The 20,398-nt window shown below is 35.7% G+C and overlaps 1 protein-coding gene across 1 annotated transcript in view; it reads right to left on the reverse strand.

Annotated features, from left to right (window-relative positions):
* LOC150105490 (corepressor of RBPJ and splicing regulator-like) overlaps positions 1-20,398 on the reverse strand; it is a 146,115-nt gene that overhangs the window by 85,620 nt on the left and 40,097 nt on the right. Inside the window, exons 3-4 of the mRNA XM_090393970.1 lie at positions 17,593-17,669; positions 17,146-17,201 (exon numbers count right to left, since the gene is read on the reverse strand). Of these exons, the coding sequence (XP_090250096.1) occupies positions 17,146-17,201; positions 17,593-17,669 (133 nt within the window). The remainder of the gene's footprint in view (positions 1-17,145; positions 17,202-17,592; positions 17,670-20,398) is intronic.

The following is a 20,398-nucleotide window of genomic DNA, read 5'->3' on the forward strand; positions in this document are numbered from 1 at the left end:
AAATTCAAGGACACACCAGGTATTTCATCTTTTCTTGCTTCGCCTGGGTGGTGCAACAGATTTATGGAACGCAAAGCATTAACATTACGACACCGAACAAAAATTGTGCAGAAGTTACCAAAGCAGCTTGAAGAAAAAGTGCAGTCCTTCCATAAATTTATCATAAAATTACGGAAGTGTCACGGATATGAACTTTCCCAAATTGGCAATATGGATGAGATGCCCATGTACTTTGATATGCCTGGGAATCGAACAGTAAACTCAGTTGGTGAAAAGGGTGTCTTCATAAAAACAATGGGACATGAAAAAACACATTTTACCGTTGTTCTAGCATGCATGGCAGACGGAACCAAATTAAAGCTAACAGTGATATTAAAAAGGAAGAAAATTCCGAAGCATATGAAATTTTCATCAGGTGTAATTGTTCGCGCCAATCAGAAAGGTTGGATGGATGAAGAAGGTGTACAATTGTGGCTGGATCAAGTATGGAACATACATCCAGGTAGCTTGTTACGTCAACAAAGCATGCTAGTCTGGGATATGTTCCGGGTGCATTTAACAGAGGCAAGCAAAGAGAAAGCACGTGAGCTACGTACAGACCTAGCAGTCATACCGGGTGATCTAACTTCTGTTTTGCAGCCGCTTGATGTCAGCTTGAATAAGCCATTTAAAGATCACTTACGTGAAAAATGGAGAGAATGAATGTCATCTGGTTTGGTGAAGATGACAAAGGGTGGGAATTTTCAGAAGCCTGAGATCACCCTAGTCACCAGCTGGGTTAAAGAAGCATGGGATTCGATACCATCTGAAATGATTCGACGCTCATTTCTTAAATGTGGAATAAGTAATTCAATGGATGGATCCGAAGATCATGTCATATACGAAAGTGAGGATGATGCACAACAAATTGGAGAGCATGAAGATGATGACGACAACTGCTACACTGATGACGCAATCCCTACAGATGAATTTATAAATGAAATGTTTGATGACTCAAGAGATGAAGAATTTAAAGGATTTTGATATTTTGTTTTAAAATAAATATTTCTTTCATTAATTCGTCTTGTATTTTGACATTTTGTTTTTAAATAAATATTTCTTTCATTAATTCATATTGTATTATTTATAATGTTATGGAACAAGATTAACAGATCACATTATACGTGGACATGGCATTTTAGGGCTAGTTTTCAATCAAAATTTCTAGTTCGCATTATACAGGGTGTTCGGGATAAATTTGACAGTTTCGTAAGGAAAAAGAAAATCTTCTTTGTATCTATTAAATTTAATGAATTGACAAAAAACATTACAGGCAGAGTTAATTACAATACTATCAACAAGATTTACTCAAAATAACCACCATTAGCATCGATCACAGCTTCAATTCTGCTTCGGAACCTCGAACAAGCTGATGCTACAGTCTCCCTGGGAAGGGCCGCAAAAACTGTTTTAATTTTATCCATTAACTGGGCTTTTGTATTACTGGAAGTGCGATTGGTGTCTTTTTCAACTGCGCCCCATACAAAATAATCCATGGGGTTAAGGTCTGGGGAGTTTGGAGGCCAAACATTTGGACTGGTGAAGTCGTAGAAATTTTCAGACAACCATTTTTGACTTTTCCCAGAGGTGTGGCAAGGGGCCGAATCCTGCTGCCATACATACGGCCTACCATTGGCTACCCTTGTTATCCAGGGCTTGACTACAGTTAGCAACTCCACGAACAAAGCCCGAATTCCAATGCCAGGGTTCTTCAACACCTGTTCCTGCAGATTTGCGAGGAATTCTGCTGTACGAACGCAATCAGATCGTCTGCTAGGGATCTTTCTTCTTGCTACATCCTCGTAGTCACCATTGCAAGTCTCTAGTTCATTCCTGATTGTTTTTACTGTATTCAGGGAGCATTGGGCAGCAGTCGTAATATCCTTATTTTGATGGCGGGCACGAATCATCATGATACAAGTTATTCTCTTCCATGATTCAGGTGGGTTCCAGCTATCCATCCTTTCTGACATCTTGTATATGAATGAAGAAGGGTCCAAACTTTTAAATGAAGAGAAGTGTGTGTTAATACATGTAACTTACGGAAAAATATAATTAATTATAAATATGTCAAATTTATCCCGAACACCCTGTATGTGGATCACATTATACGCGATAATATAATATATTTCAATAACTAAGCTGAAAAATATTGAAATACTAAAAAAATAAATAATAAAAAAATAAGGTGCACAAAATAAAACTGAAATGAAAGAACTAGAACTCACACATTAAAATTCCAAAGCTATACAGAGAACGATTTTTTGCTGATTCTGTGTGAATAAGGTTTTTTTTTTCCCAACTTCAAAATTTGCTTGTAGCATCCATTCTTTGCATGTTCTGTATGTGCGACTGATTGTGGACTTGATTGCTGTAATAATTTGTATAGTCCATGTCTTTAATGTTGCAGTGTAATTGCCCAGTGACCAAAATTATATGAACATTTCTGCTACAGTACACTGTAGTTCAGTTCAGCTCACTTTGGAAGAGTCCTTAAATCCTCTTTTGTGGGCAGGACGTACATAAAAATGTTGCAGAAAGATGTATTAAAATTTATTAAAATAATTAAATTAACTTAAAGAAATTTAATAAAAAAATTACATGCTTATATTTACATAGGTAACTTATTTGATGTGGTTCACAAGAACAATTTTCCAGCCAAGTGGACAGAATCTTAGCTTTTTAATACATGCTGCAGATTCAAATCCCAGTGGCATGGATGTTGTAAATGCCTTTAGATATGAAAATAATTTTCACTGCTTGATATGATACCACAATCCTGCTCACTGACTGACGTGGATAGAAGAAGAATCATATTTTGTCTCTTAAGCAGGATTCTAAATTATCTGGCTCTTAGTTTCCTCTCTCATACACATTCCCACTGCTGTAGGGTTGAAAATTTCATGGGTTGAACTATCATCAAGAAACATATTCAATCTAGCAAATATAGTAAATCTCCAAATTTGAATTGCTTTTATGTAAAAGCATGGTAGTGTCACATACAGGCAATCTTAATATAATTTTGGTACTATTTTCTCTGTTGATTTGGCTAAATGGACACACAGCCATTTAGGATCATAAAGTTGCCTTGAAAATGTTGCTTTCTTATTGAAATAAAACCTCTGAGGAGCAGACAGGTAGATGTCTTCTTAATATGCATTAATAATCTTCATACCAGAATAACTTTCACTTCTAATCATTCTGACTCCTGCAGGAAGTTTAAAGGACTATCACTGAGTGGCTGCTTTTAGCAACTCATGCCAAAATCCTATACCTTCCTTTGAATATATATTCGGTGATGATGCACTCCAAATAGTAGACCTTATTATACATTACGAGAAAAAAAGGACTTCACATGCTTCCTGACCATACTTAGTCAACTTCCATGGATTACTCAAGTTGTACCCCCCATTCAATCTACCACAAGCTGGAAAATCTCAATTGTACCTGTATTGTAAGATCACATTAACTTGTATATGTCTATTATGTTCTGCTCTGTTTATGTATCAAACCTGAAGTATAACCAAGATAAGCCAGTTATTTTGGTTAACTGTTACTGGATCTTTGGAATCCAGGAAAGTGGTTTTATCAAAGTAAGTGAGTTTAGTGGTCTTACCACTGAACTCACTTACTTGTGTCACACTTTCTTAGCCAATGGCTATAATCTCCAAAAAACTAAATGCTCCCTAGAAATCCCATTCATTGCCTATCACACAGCAAAGCTGTTACCATCCCAAACATTCAAGGAACATCGGAAAAAGATATCTAGAGTACTTAATAAACGCAACTCATCCATTCACTTAAGGATAAACTCTCTTCTTTATCACATCCAGGAGTTTATGAAGTGTCCTTTTCATGTGACCTGGCTTACTATGGACAGACAGGCAGAACTGTTTACATCTGACTTGGTGAATATTAAACATTCAGCACTATCTTTATGGCAAGTTAGGTCTAGCAGACCATGCCTTGGATACTCCTTCACAAAGGATCAAATGGAAGAAAACAAAAGTGCTGCACAGAAGTCATTACAAGTAAGAGAGATTGTTTTTGGAATCAACAGCAGCTTTAAAACATACTCCAAACCTCGACAAGTATGGCTGTATAAATTTACCAAAAATCAGAGGGAGACAGTTATTTTAAGACCTAATTAATACTTGTTTTTCTCTCTTTTTTTTCAATATAGATGATGCCAATTAGGACTTTAGTTACTTGTCTGTTACAATTTTTTTTTTTTAAAACTAGTCAATGTCTGAGTGAATTGTTGTTTCGTGTACTGTGCGTGTGTGTGTGTGTGGGGGGGTGCTTAAGGGTTAAAGTTGTATAACTGAGAGGAGGCCTCCACATAGCCGTTAAAGGAATGTGAAGGCATAGGCTTCTGATCGAAGGTCCAATCCTCACCTCCTCGTGGTGCACCCTGTTAGTTATCTACCTGGATACTGAACAAACGAGGATGGGCTGGCAATTTGGGATTTTGTCGACCAAATTGTATTCTTATTGGCTTAAACCATAATGTAAAATGATGGTACAGCATAATAGAATTTCATGCTGGCTGGGTCATTGCCCAGTTAAACAGGGCCCCTCATTGTTTTCGCCAGGAAACCAGGGTGAACAGCGAAAAGTCAGCTACTGGAACAAATCATGAAACACATCCCCCAACTCAACATAAAGCCTGAATGGCAAAGAAATGGGACTGGTTGAGGAATTGGATAAGTATACCAGATCAACATTATGTCGATCAGGTACTTATCCAAATCTAGGGGTGACTGAAACAAACAAACAAAAAAAAAACCTGGTGAGATCTTTCTAAACAATAAATACAAAATGTTATATTCAGGCAATACAGGGAAAAGAAGGAGCATTAACCCAATAGAAAATTTGTGGACCACAGTGAAAAAGAGACTTGAAAAATTAAATTGTGATACAAAGGATAACTCAATACCATCCATTATAAAAGCATGGTTTCCAGATGCAGAAATGAAAAAAATGTGTTCTAAGTTGGTAGAGCCTATACCTAAGCGAATTAATGAACTTATTATAAACAGAGGAGTACATATAAATTATTAGGTAAAGTTGGAGTTCAATTTTTGTAATTATTTTCTTGCAAAATTAAAATTTTTCTTTAAAATGCGACTGTTCAGATTAATTTGTTAACTACTGTAATTATTTTCTTATCACTGTGTTGTAATCGATACCATTAAAATAAACTAACATGTACTGCCAACATGTATGCCTTTCCACTTGTTCGTACGATTAGTAGCACGACAAGTAAAAAGTAATGCTTCAACAGAAAATGAAATCAAGATTTTTGAAAGTTGAGAAAGCTACAGATGAGTTTGCACCAGGAAGGCCTAGTATCAAATCATTCCAAGAAAAGATTTGGGAAGAGATAGATCTACTCTTGTTTGATGAGGTCAGTGTTATCAAAGAAAAAGAGAACTAAAAAAAAAAAATTGTTTAAAAGCAGGTTTGCATTTTATGTTACACTGAAAATGACCAGGCTGTCATTACCCTACTGAAGAATGGCAAGAAAAGTAACGTTTACGGCATTAGTCGCAGAAAATTTTGATGCTATGAATGTTTTGGTAAGATCACACTTATAAAATTAGTAGAAGGAATGGAGCATACGGTCATTAATTCAATAGGTGATCACTGATTTGAATCAATTAGGGACCTGTAATGGCGTGTGTGTGTGGGGGGGGGGCTCAAGGGTCAAAGTTGTATAACTGAGAGGAGGCCTCCACATAGCCTTTAAAAGGAATGTGGAGAACTGACCAGGGCCTAGATTATTTAACTCCCCCCCCTTCCGTATAATGAGTAGACAAGACCGTTTTAGCCCTATCTAACTTTTGGAGACCGAGTGGGCAGTTCAATCTCCACTGGTACCCAATCAGAGATAGCTGGCCCAAGGCTATCACTAATTAGTCGGTACGCAGTGAAGAAAACAGCATCAAAAATATTGTGTTAGAGTTAGGAACCATGAGATGGTGAACAATTGCCACCGTTTCGTGGTTCCTAATTCTAACACAATATTTTTGATGTCTAAAAATAGTGTGGTTTGATGGTCGATTTTCTTGAGTTTATGGGATGAAAAACCTGAGTTTCCGGGAGAAAAAACCCGTTTGCCTGTGCCAGAGATCGACTAACTCAGGAACGGTCAAAAAAAGGCTTAGAAAAATTTCTCTATTTGGTGACTAGATTTGAATCACAAGTCTTCCTTCGTGTGGTCAAGTGTGTCATACAGTGCAAACACCACTTCTACTGAGCTACACAGCTCCATTATTTAACTATTTTACCTCTAGATCTTATGAATTTTTTTCAAGCCATTTCAGGCCCCTAACAAGTAGAACAGCGATCTCAAGCTGATTAGTTGATACAAATACAAACAAATAACAAATTTACAAATAAACAAACAAAACAAATAAGCAAATATCTGCATATCAAACAAAATATAGTAGCTATGTACAAAGAAGTTATAATAATCATGTCTGGTGACCACTTTTGAATTAGACACTATTAAATGAAGCTTATTAGACCCTCATGTGTACAGATATGATTTTTCAGATAATTGCTGTATTTCTATGTTATATTCATGTTCAAAATAAAAATAATAATAAATTATTATGTAAATTAATGAAAGAGCTAAAATCTTGACAAAATGAAAAACATCATTTATAAATAGGTGAATATTCTTACCTGTCTTTCTGGAGGAAGATGAATTGAGTTGCCATAAGAAATTAAAAAAAAAAAAACATACATATAAGATATTAATTTTCAACAAAAATGAAATATGAAGAAGATAAAGGAACAAAGAAAACAGGCAATATTCAAAAATATCATTAAAAATAGACATGAAAAGATATTTTGGTATTCTTGCTTATTCCATTAATTGAACAATACCACTAATACATCAAACTCATTCACTGCAAAATTACTTACAAACCTCTAGAAACCTATTCCACTCACATTTCCTCTCCCACAAATGCAACTGCCACCCATTCCTTTGTTATGTATTGACATTTTTTTTTTTCTGAATCAATCAAACAAAACAGTCATAAAACGTGATTTGCTTCTATCATATCCCTCTCATTCCCACCTATGAACCAAATATCAAAGCATCAAATCTTCATTCTATTATTACAAGGAGCATTCCACAGGACTATCACTATCTTGGTTACTCACTTCTGTATCGTCTCTACCACTTCATGCAAGAAATCTAGATGACCCAATCGGCACACAGTGCTCAACATTCAAGTGATTCTTTGAGCTATTTCATCCATTTTTTTTTTAAATATGCCTTTTGAACTTCAACTTTCTATTAACAGCATCTCCAAATACTAGTTTTATCAACTTCCTGCAGGTCAGAACTATCAATATAATACACAATTTTTTCATCCCAAAGTGCACATCATCAGTTTGCTAAAACTAAACTACTGTGCACTGTCCACACCTTCAGTCTAATGAAATCATTCTGCAGAATCTCTGTAAGAGCTTTATTAAATATTGCTCCTCCTAGTTATCCATCATCAACAAACAACCAGCCAACAATCTAAGTATAGAAACCTCTTGTATATCACTGATCACTTACATTCACTTGGATTCAACTCTACAACATTCTTAAATGAATTGACAAGTTCCTTCTGATTGGAAATTTGTAAGGATTATTCCAATTCATAAAGGCGGGTCATAACAAAGTGAAGAATCATAGACTAGCGGGTCATCCTAATGTTACAAAGTAATTGAAAAATCTCTTTACTTATAATAACACTAAGAATAATCGTCAAAGAGATCACTTTAAGAAAGGCAGCTTGGTTTTAAGGGGAGATCGAGATCTGCTTGTTTTTTATGACTATCATAAAGAGCAAACAGATTTGTCATAACTGATAGAGCAAAACAGATCATGGTAACAACTATGATGCCATTTATTTGGATTTTAACAAAGCTTTTGGTTACATTCCACATAACCGTCTAGGCATTAACATGGACTAAACAGGTATTGATAATCACTTAGTCAGATGGGTAAGAAATTGGTTGATTGACAGATGACAAAATTAATGTCTGTCAATCAAATGTCATCAAAAGTAATGTTGTCTTTGAAAGAAAGAATACATTGTTAGGAGTAGAGTTTCACAAGATTTGGTGTTACGACTACTGTTGTTTAATATAGTCATAACAATTCAGGTTCACATGTTATGAATAAAATTTCTCTCCTTTAGCTGGGCAGAGTAATCAATTGCTCACTTAATATCAAACAAACAATTAACAAATTCCACGTGGGTGCGTTAATTGTTTATTTATTATTAGCTGAACAATTGATTACTCTGCCCAGTTATTCTTCCCCTATACATGCATTTTTTTTTTTTTTTTTTTTTTTTTTTTTATGCATGTCCTGCTTAATGAAACTATGATCCTTTAACTCACCTAATTTTTTATTTATTTTTAATGTGATTCCCATTAACAAAAGGTGTGAATGGGAATTAACCTATAATACATTAGCAATAAGTGGGCTAAAGTTTTTTTTTTTTTTGTATGAGTGGCATATGGAAAAAGACATTAAAAAAGGTTTGTGCATGATTTTGGAAGTTTGTACTAGTGGGCCTACCCAATAATCTGAATCTCAAATTGAATGATGACAACATAATTCAACTTATAGAAAGTTCCCTTGAAGAGTTGACCAAAGAAGAATTGGTCGAACTGGAGGAACAACTGCTGCAGAAGAGGAGAAAAGGAAAAGGGAAAAGAGAAACAGGAAGAGGTAGTTAAACAATTTACAGTGAAGGGTCTTGCAGAAATGTTCTTTGCAGTTAGCAATGTTCTCAAAATGGCTGAAGACATGGACCCCAATGTTGAACACTACTTAATAATAGAAACGAAAGTACATGATGCATTTGCTTGCTATGAACAAATTTATGATGAAAAGAAGAGGAATAAGCAAAGCACATTGGACATTTTTATAAAAAAAAAAAAAAAGCAAAGGTTATACCAGAAGAGCCACAGCCTAATCGTTCACACAGGGAAGGTAATGAAGATGTAATTGTGGAGGAAGATTTGGGTAATTATTCTCCTGTTTTATAGTGGCAGTAACACGCAGTATACTTATTACGATTAAGTCCCTAACCGCTATAACTCTGTTGATTTAATGTATAGACTTACGTCCTGCTGGATTGAATGGAACCAGGACGTAAATCGAGGGATGACTGTACTACATGATGAAATTACATCATTACTAATTTCCTATCAACAATTTTCCTCCAAATTCATCTTTTATCTGTCAAGATTCAAATATTATCAGATGTTATATTTCTATCTTCTAAGGCACTTCTTACTGTATCAATCCACTTACACCTTAGTCTTCTCTGGATCTTTTTCCTCATTCTGGCAAAGCAACTTGTTTTGCTAGCTTTTCTTTGAATTATGAAGTGTAAACACTATGTTTGTTGTGCTTAAGGGGTCAAAGGTATATAACTGAAAGAAGACCTCCACATAGCCTTTAAAGGAATGCAGAGAAATGACCAGGACTTGTCCAATTCTCACCTTCTTGTAGTGCACCCTGCTGGGTATCTACCTACATACTGAATGAATGAGGATGGGCTGGCAATTTGGGATTTAGACAACCAAATTGTATTCATATTGGCTTAAACCAAAATATAGAATGATCGTACAACATGACAGAATCTCATGCTGGCAGGGGCATCGCCCAGGATCCCAGATGTTTTCTCTAGGAAACTAGGACAAACAGCAAAAAGTCAGCTACTGAAACAAATCCTAAAACGTACCTCCAACTCAACATCACCAGAGTTCAAGATCGGTACTATCAACACAAGTAGCCTGAATGGCAAAGAAATGGAGTTACCTGAGGAATTGGATAAGTACCAAATTGACAAAAACAAAAAAGGCAAAAACTGGTGAGATCTTTCTGAGCAATAAATACAAAATGTTATATTCAGGCAATGACAATCAAGGAAAAGAAGGAGTAGTCATAGTATTTATTCAACACTAAATACGAGGCTAATCTTGAATGGCAGGCAGTTTCAAGTAGAGTGATGTGGGAAAATATCAGAATGGGGAACTTGACAATGAGACTACTTATTTGTGCCTATGGTCACACAGAAGGTTCTACTGAGGTAGAAGTGCACGAATTTTTTGAGGCTTTAGAGAAAGCAACTGACACAATGAAAAAGGAAAAGTTGGTCCTTGTTGGGGATCTAAGCAGAAGAGTCGGAAATGATTGTCAGACATACAAAAATGTTTTGGGAAAATTTGGAGAAAAGAGCAAAGCTAATAATAACAATGACAAATACCTGTTGGATTTCTGCTCAGGACATGGACTGGTTATTGTGCACAAATTCACATGGAGAGAAGAGAAAAGGAATAAGAAAAGCCTTATTGACTAGGTTATTACTGATATTTTCTTCCTGGTGCAGGACACCAGAGTGTACAGAGGATTTGAAATTGGAAGTGATCACCATTTAGTCTTGAGCAAGATAACATTGAATTTCGTATTGAAAAGAACATGTAAGAAAGTTTTAAAGTGATTAAAGTTGAGCAGCTCTCAGATGTGAACTGTAAACTAAAGTATACAAACAGTATTCAAGAAAAAATGAAAGAGTTTGAGAACAGGAAAAAAACATTGATTCAGTCAAAGAGGCATGTGGTGAGGTTGTCTGCAAGGATAGAAAAATCAGAACTCCATGGTGGACTTACAGAAACAGAGTGAAGAGTGCTGTAAAAGGAATTTGAGATGATAAGTGTGACACGAAAACTGGAAAAAAAGATATCCTTGAAGTAATTACTTCGAAAAATTGCTAATGAAACATGCAGTATTAGCACAGTGGTAAAAAAAAAAAAAAAACACTCAACAGGGATGTAGTCTGGAATACATATCCATACTTGAAGTAGAAAAAGCCATCAAAAGCCTGAAATGTGGAAAGGCAGCAGAAGTAGATGATATTCGACCAGTAATGCTGGTATAAAAGTCTTACAGTGGCTGCACTGCATAGTTCGGAAGGCCTGGACAGAGGAACGAATCCCATCTTACACATTGGTTTTGAGGAGAGAATATAAATAGAATATATTTCAGTAGCTGCGGGACTGACTTGTGTGTGAGGAATCATTTGCATGTGGAAATACTGGTCAAACGAGTAACATATCGGAAGCTAAGAAGTTTCATATGGCCTCTTGATACAAAGAAGGCTATAAACTGTTGTGTTTAGCTTTCTAAGGAACTGAAATGTTCTCCAGGAAGTGTGAGTAGAGTATTGAGACAGTATTCTAATAATTGTTGTTTTCAAAATAATTGCTGCAATAGCAGTTGAAAGGTAATAATTACATCAAATGGTGAGAGAAGATTGAAGTATATTGTGAAGAAAAATTGCTTCCAAAGTATTTTCACAGGAGATAGATAGAACCAAGTGTGAATGTGTTTAAATGTATGACATTGAGACGACTTCACAAATTGGGTTATAAATCACGTGTGCCTAAGACGAAGCTGCTTATGACTACCATGCAAAAGGCAGCTAGAGTACAATGGTATAAGCAAAGACTGTAGTGGGGTCAAGAGGACTGGAAAAATACATTTTTAGTGATGAAAGTATGTTTTGTGTGTCCCAGGGTCATCAAGGGATACACATATTTGGCTTCTTAGGCAAGAAGCATTTGCTAAAGAATGCATGAAATGAAAATCGGTGAAATTTGCAACTTCTGTCATGGTATGAGCTCGTATGACTGCAGAGGGTACAGGGAGGCTGTGTATTGTGTATGAAAGAGTCAATTCCAAAATTACCAAGAAATTCTTGAACACTTTATGTTACAGGTATTGGAAGATTTATGTGATGGTGATTTCTTTTTTCAGCAAGATTCAGCTTCTTGTCACACTTCCAAGACCACTACTAGATGGCTCAAAGAAAGGCAAATTAATCCAATTCCTTGGCTGGCAAACTTACCAGATGTAAATTCCATTGAGAATTTGTGGGGAATTATGAAGAAATGTCTTCAAAGTTGCCCCAAGAGACAAAAATAAACTTTTTTCTAGTCTACAGACCATACAAGCATGTTTAGATTAAAAAAAAAAAAAAGACCATGAAATGCGAGCAAATAATATGCCCAATCATGTTGTTTCCCTTTGATTGTAATTTTTGTATATTTATTCTCACATTATTCTATTGTTTTGAACCACGTTAAAAATTATTCTAGTTTTGTGAATGTTTTCAAATAACAATTTTCTTATAATTTATATTATATTTAAGTGTTTACATGGTTATATAATCTACAAAGTACATAATTTAGATGATGCTAATTCATATTTGGTAATAATTCTTTTTTGTGCAATAAATTAGAAATACAAATCAATCAACACATTTTCCTTCATTATTTAATTTTTTGATTCAGAAGTGTATTTGTTGCTCAACTGTTTTTGTCTTTGTTTCAGTAACGCCAGCTATGTTGATCTCGTACATATCCAATTATTCTGCTAGTTCCATTTCTTTCCCATTGATGTTTTTTATGTTGATGGTACCAATCTTGAGCTTTACTGATGTTGAGTTGGGATACCATCCTGGATTCATTCAAGTAGTTAACTTTTCGTTGTTCACCTTGGTTCCCTAATGAAATCAACGCAGACCTTGTTTAACCAGGTGACATTTCAGCCAGTAAAATATCATGTTCTAAATCTCAAATTGCCAGTCCATTCTCACTGATTCAATATCCAAGTAGATGCCTAACAACTGGGTGCACCATGAGAAGGTGAGGACTGAACTAGTCAGAAGCACTAGTTGGTTCTCTGCATTCCTTATGTAGCTCTGAGGAGATATCCTCCCGATTATCCAGCTTCGACTCTCTGAAGTACCAGTATAATAATATGAATTTCCAAATTACAAAATCATTTAATTTTGAGCATATCTTACAATTTCAATAATAGTCAGATTATAATAAACTACAATGTTACATATTCATAGCGCGCGCGCGCGCGCGCGCACACACACACACACACACACACACACACACAATGCTATGTGCATGTGATGTAGATAAGTAACATATTGCACACATGGAGCAGCAAAAGGCAACAGGTGCAAAGTTTAGTTTAAACTTATTACTGTGCAAAACGTTTATTATCAAGACTCAGCTAATAATGGTAAGTATTTAGTGGATTTTTGTTCAGGATACGGACTAGTCATTACTAACACCATGTTTCAACATAAAGATGTGCATAAGTTCACAGGAAAGAAGACACGAGAAATAGAAAGGCCTTATTGACTACGTCATGGTTGATAGTGATATCATCATGCTCATTCAGGATACAACAATATACGGAGGATTTGAAACTGGAAGTGACCATTACTTAGTACTAAGAAGGATAAAAATGGATATCACATTGAAAAGAATAGTATGTAATTCAGTTTTAAAAAGAATTAAAGTTGAGCAGCTTTTACAAGAAAATTGCAGATTATTGCAAACATTATTGAAGAAAAAATGAAACAAATTAAAACAAGAAAAACTAAATCTTGAAGTCTCAGTGGCAAACTCGGAAGAAGACGTTGATTCATTCGGCTAAGGAGGTATGTGGTGAAGTTGTCCGGCAAGATAAAAAACTAAAAACACCATGGTAGATACAAGAAGTTAAAGAAAAGAAGCAGTCCTGGAAAAGAAGAAAGCATACCAAAAGTTCCTAGCAAATAAGTCAGCAGATGCCTAAAATACAGAGAAAAATGTAAGAGAGCTAAGCTATGTGTAAAAGTAGCTAAACAAAAGTCATGAGAAACTTTGGTAGGAATACAGAAAATAAATATCAGGAAGGTGGCAAAATGTTCTGGAGGCTATTGAAGAAACTTAGAAATGGAGGAAAGAGAACTATAAAAGAAAATCAAAGATGATAAGGATGACATGAAAACTGAAGATAAGGATATCCTAGATGTCTGAAGTAATTATTTCGAAAAACTGTTCATTTAACCAAGCAGAACTGTAATAGAAAATTTTCAAGAGGAATGCAAAGATGTGTACGTATCAATGCTTAAAGGTATCAAAAACTTGGAATGTGGAAAGACAGCTGGAGTAAATGATATTCACCAGAAATGCGCTGAAGTATGGAGATATAAAAGTTTTGCAGTGGCTACACTGCATAATTCAGAATGCCTGGTCTGAAGGTCGAATTCCCAATGATTGGAGTAGACATTTCATAGTACCCATTTATAAAAAAGAGAATAAAACTGAATGTGAGAATTACATAGGAATTTCTCTCTATGTGTTCCAGGTAAGATTTACACTTAAAAAAAAACAGATAAGAAATTGTGGATTACATGACAAGGATCTACTTTAATTTTTTTAGGAAATGACAATGTAAACTGAATTATTAATTATAAAAACTTTAATAACTACCTATATTTCGACAATGTTACATTGCCATTTTCAGGGATCACAAGACAATGATATGTACATGCATATCATTGTTTGGTTATGCTATGTGGATGATGTGTTCACCATTTGGCCGCATGGCCTGGATACACTCTACAATTTCTCAAACACTCCAGGATCCAGTTTACCTTGAAAAAGGAAAACAACAACAACAGTTTCCCTTTCCTAGACATTCTGATACTGACCTGATAGATTCCAGGCTTTCTGTTTACAGAAAATCTACACATACAAGTAGATACATTTAACAGCAGTTAACTCCCCCCCCCCAAAAAAAAACAATATGGAATTATAAAAATCCTATATAATAGAGCAAAATTAATCAGTTCAGATAACAATGTTCTAACTACTGAACCTAACCATATCCTTAACATCTTCTTAGCCAATGGCTACAACCCCCAAAAAATCCAAAAAATATTAAAACCAGTTAACCCCCCCCCTCAAACAGGGATTACTCTAAATCTATCACCATTCCATATATCTGGGGTATATCCAAAAAACTAACAAAAATCCTAAGAAAATATGGCCTCACAACCAGTTACAAACCACATAAGAAACTGGCATCTCTTATACGCTCCACCAAAGACCAGCTACTTCCCCTAGGCCCACCCAGAGTATACCAGGTCCCTTGCAGTTGCAAACTGTCCTACTATGGCCAATATCAGGATATCTGAACACAAGAACTACATCCGGTTCCACCAATAGTCACTCAGGACTGCTGACCATGCACTGGACATCCACCATAGAATATGGTGGAAGAAGGCCACTTTATTAAACTGCAGCAAGAACAAGTATGAAAGATTTTTCCTTCAGTTAGCCTCAGCTCTGAAAAACTTCCAAAACCTCAACAAATTTGGATGTATGAGGACTGCCCCAAATTGGAAAACTTACATTCTAAGATCGTCAACCCGACGGCCAAGACAATCCAATTTAGCCCATTAGGGGGCACCTTCTAGGACTCTGGGACTGACTTCAGCTGCCTTTCTTCAGCCTCATTTGTTTAGTGTGAGTGCCTGAGTGCACATATCATTGTTTTGTGATTCCTGAAGATGGCTGAAATACATGTAGTTAAAGTTTTTATAATTAATAATATAGTTTATGTTGTCATTTCCTAAAAAAATTAGAGGTATGTGTAACCAATGTATTAGCTTATCTTAAAGAATGACAAGGATCTGTACTTAAGTTTTGTAGAATGTGGAAAAGTCATCAACAAGGTACCCAGAGAGCTTTTCCAAATAATACAATTATATGGGGTGAATGGAACATATACAGAACAATACATAGTCTATATTTAAGTTGTAATTCAGCAGTCAGAATCGAAAGAAATACAGGAAGATGGTTTGATGAAAAATCAGGGGTAAGACAAGGATGTACATTATCTCCACTCTTGTTCATCATCTATATGGATCATATTATGAAAATGGCATTAGGCCTGATATTAGAATTGGGTACGTCACTTAGTTCTTTGCTTTATGCAGATGATGTACTCCTAAACACATCTATTGCAAGTCTCCATGATTCACTAACTAAATTGAATAACAGCAGAAACAAATTTGACACGAAAATCATGTGAAATAAAAAATAATAAGCAATAAAAAGATCAAAACTATGAAAATAGGCAGGCATATAGAAAACTTCAGCTGCATTCTGAATGGCAATCCTATAGAACAAGTAAAGTATTTCAGCTATTTAGACACAGATTTTAGTGTAGATGATAGGTTAAATCTAGAAATAGACAACAGAATAAGAAAAAGCTGGTATGGTAGGTAGCCAGCTGAATAAATTTATATGAAATAAGAGAGAAATTAGGCAAAATACCAAACTAGCAGTATACAAGACAGTATTCAAACCAGTTTTAAGTTATGGATCAGAGAGTTGGATTAGAAATAAAACACTTGATCAAAGAGGACACAGATATGAAGGCTTTGCGAAAAAATTACGGGAGTGAAAACCGGCATCAATGGCAGAATCATATTAAAAATGAAGATATTAGAAAGGAACTTGATATTATCAACATTCAAGAATGTGTGAGCAAAGCTGATCTAATCTAATTAAGGTGGTATGGCCACTTAAATAGAATGGGTGAAGAAAGAGACCAAGAGGAAGAACAAGGTCTAGGTGGATTGATTCAGTTGACACAATATTGGCATGCTCACAAAGATTGATTTTGAGGAAAACTGTTGATAACAGATTAATAATAATGTAAATTTAATCATGTGGTGCTGTCCTAGTAACCTGAAAACACCTTGGGGGCACATATCAGGAAATTGATGATGATGATAACTCAGCTAATAGGGAGGAGATTGCTGAAAAGTAGTGGAACATGAAAATCAGTTAATTGTTTTTGTAAACCTTTGGTAAAGACAAGGAAAATATGTATAAAATGACATTACTGTGAATACACAGGATAAAATTTTACTGCAATGCACTAATTACTCGGTAATAACTCTTTCACAGAAAGTTATGATTTTTAACAAATGTTCAATAATTTTATAGCCATTTCCATTCACTGGGAATTTCATCCATGAAAGGTTTCAAAGTTACAGTATATTAGCCCTCAGGAACAGAAAACCAATTCTAGAGAACAAACAAAATTTTTTTGTAGATATCTCAGGCTCCCATAAGCAAGGTGGTAATTTCACACTGTGTTAATGAAATTATTCACACCCAAGACATTCAAAAGTGAGATTTGAACCCACAAACTGTTGGATGAAGAACAGACGTATCAACTCCACCAACTCGACTGTGATTATTCATAGCTGCATTATATCAAGATAGAAGTAAAGCAAAATGCAATACATGGTATCTAGTATTAATTTAAATGACAGTATGCATGTGTGTGTATAGCAAATTATTACATAGCATCTTAGCTCTTGTGCCTAAGTCCTGGGTAAGTCCTTGGGAATAATCAAGGGTGTAAGGATCAAAAAAACATCACATAAAATAGAACTTAGTTGAAAGGGAGAATGTTATGTAACTCATTGTATATATAGAGATATTGAAAATATCCAAGTATTGTCTATTAAGAATATTATTGAATCTTAAGAATGTTAATAATAATAAACAAGATCATTAAGATCATAAACATAATCAATATTTTCATTGTCTGGTTAATATCAGAATGTAACTTTAAACCTTCTGAAAACTTACCTCTCTTGGCACCAGGAGGTGCTTCATACATAAAATTGAGAGCAAGCTTATCTTTGCTTTCTTTGCTCAAGAGAGCTCTAGAAAAACAAAAATACAAAATTAACATCGCTTTTCTTTTATTTAAAAAAGTATGCAACAAGTGAAAAAAAAAATAGTCTTGTTTAAATTTTTTTTTTGTCAAGATACTACATTTCTTAAGTATCAATACAGAAATAAGTACATTTTTACCATCATTTCAGCAGTAATACAGCACTACAGTTAAGAACTATACTTCTAAAAGATACCAATGTTCACAAACATCTTTATTTCAAAGAATGGGTTTCAATTTCCTGTATCAGCAACCATACTCAGTCTTACAAAATAATTCAATGTTCAGAGTCTCATTAAATGCAAAAAAAAAATTAACTGGATTTATTTATCTTTTGAAAAAGTACTTTCTAATAGTCTATTAGGTAAAAAGGAAAAAAAGTGAGATCTTTCAAAATTTAGGTATAGGTGATTTTCATCACTCAATTGACATTTATTCTTTAAGGGTGAAGCAAAATGCTTTTCATATTCCCCACTATCTGTTGTGGTTACAGTGAGGGTAAAATTTACGAGCAGTTTGCTCGCCCTGAATGGGCATGGAGATTATGCATCGTTATAGGAGGCTAATATAGTTTTTGGTCTTCTATATTTGAATATGTCCGTTGGCTCATATGCTGCAGCTTGTTGAACCAAATCGTTGGGATGTGTGGACATCTTTAGAAAAAACTTGGAAGCTAAGGATTGTAGATAAGAGAGAATATAGGGAAAAATTTGTGTCTCTGTGAAGTTGGCTGTTTTCTAACATACCACGTGCCGTTCAGAATCATTCTCAAGCACTTGTTCTGCACTCGCTGTATTTTGATAATGTTAGTATTAGAGGTGTGGCTCCAGGCCGGAGAGATATAGGTGATTATAGGACGAATCATCATTTGGCATAGTTGCAATTTGATTCTGTTGCTGAGTTTGCTATTTCTATTAATTAGCGGGTAGATCTGAGCTATGGCTTTAAATGCTTTTGCACATGCAGACTTGATATATTGGTTGAAAGATAGCTTTTTGTCGAGAATCACACCCAGGTAATTTGTTTCTTTCTGCCAGGGAATTTTAGTATTGAATAGTAACACATCTCCTGCAGGAGACATTGGCCTTTTTGAGAAAAGAACAGCTGAGCTTTTTAGGGGGTTGACTTCCAATCTCCACTTGGAGAACCAACCCTCCAGCTTTAGAAGGTTTTCTTGAAGCTTTCTGGTCTGAGAGATCTGGTTAGTATTGCCGTATCATCCACATACAGAGCTAAAATGGAAGTCATCAGATTGTGTGGGATGTCTGACATGTATACAGAAAACAGCAATGGAGCCAGTAGAGATCCCTGCGGCACTCCAGCAAAGATATGGCGCTGGGACGATGTAGAACCGTTAATTTTAACTTGCACTGATCTATACTGAAGATATGAACGGATTAGATGAACCATTTTTAGTGAGATACCGGCTGAGATAAGTTTGTGCAGGAGTCCAAAATGCCAGATTTTGTCAAATGCTTTGGATAGGGCTAGGAATACAGCTCCTGTGCACTGGCGCCAGTTGTAGCTGGTGGTGATATATTCCACAATTCTGTGGATTTGCTGGGTAGTACTATGGTGTTGTCAAAAACCAAACTGTTCTTTAGGGAGGATGTTTAGGTCGTTTACTGAGGTTTGGAGTCGTGAGAGGATGACCTTCTCGGCAACCTTACCCAGATTGGAGATGAAACTGATTGGACGATAATTCTGCGGTAAGTGTGGCTTACCGCAGAATTATCGTGGCTTTGCCTGGCTTATGTATAGGAATCACATCAGCCAGTTTCCAGGTGGAAGGAAAATAGTGAAGTCTTAAGATTGCATTTATTATACTGGTCAGGTGCACTATAGTTTTTCGAGGCAGCAGCTTGATCACCCTGTTTGAGATGCTGTCTGGTCCAGGAGCTTTATTGTTCTTAAGTTTTTTAATAATATCATATAATTCAACAGGTGATGCGGGTGCAATATGGTTAGCACTGGTATCAGGGAGGTTTAGTGCATGCCTAACCTGTCTGTGGATTTTGTACAGATGATTGAAATCAACATTGTTATAAGAAGGTTTGCACTGATCCTCAAGATTTTTAAGTATGGCTTCTGCCTTATCTGCATCTGTGTGGACTAGGACCTGGTTTGAGATTATAGGGGGAGGGATCTGTTTTTATTTTTGATGTTTCTCAGTAGGCCCCAGATAGAGTGATCAATAGGTGAGATAGAGGCTAACTTTTTATCCCAAACTTGGTTTCTGTGTGTTTTAAGTGCATCTCTTACTGCTCCATTCAGTCTGTTAAGCACTGTCTTATCCTGAGGTGCGTGAGTGTTATGAAATCTCTTCCTAGCTCTGCTCTTCTCTCTGATCAGGTCCATAATGTCCTCAGGCAAACGATCAGGCTTGGGAACAGGTTTCTGGAAGGTTGCAACCATTATAGCAGACTTAATCAGTTGGGTGAGGCTAGTCACTGCAGATTCCACATCTTCTGGTGTATGTATGTGAGGGACGGGTCCTATTTGATCCCTAAGTGCTTTAGACAATCTCTCCCACGATATGCCTGAATGAGAGGGAGGAGACAGGCATTCTTGTTCTCCCAATTGCAGTAGAATTGGGTTGTGATCCGACGACAGCTCGTTTAGTGATATAAGGCTGTACTGTAGTTTAATGTCTTGCAGGATGGCTATATCCAGGATGTCAGCAGTGCCAGATGTACTGAGATGAGTTGGTTCGGTAGG

Source organism: Typopeltis vanoorti, chromosome 6 (genome assembly GCF_054136105.1).
Source record: "Typopeltis vanoorti isolate ZY-2024b chromosome 6, IOZ_Tvanoo_1.0, whole genome shotgun sequence".
Lineage (NCBI taxonomy): Eukaryota > Metazoa > Arthropoda > Arachnida > Uropygi > Thelyphonidae > Typopeltis > Typopeltis vanoorti.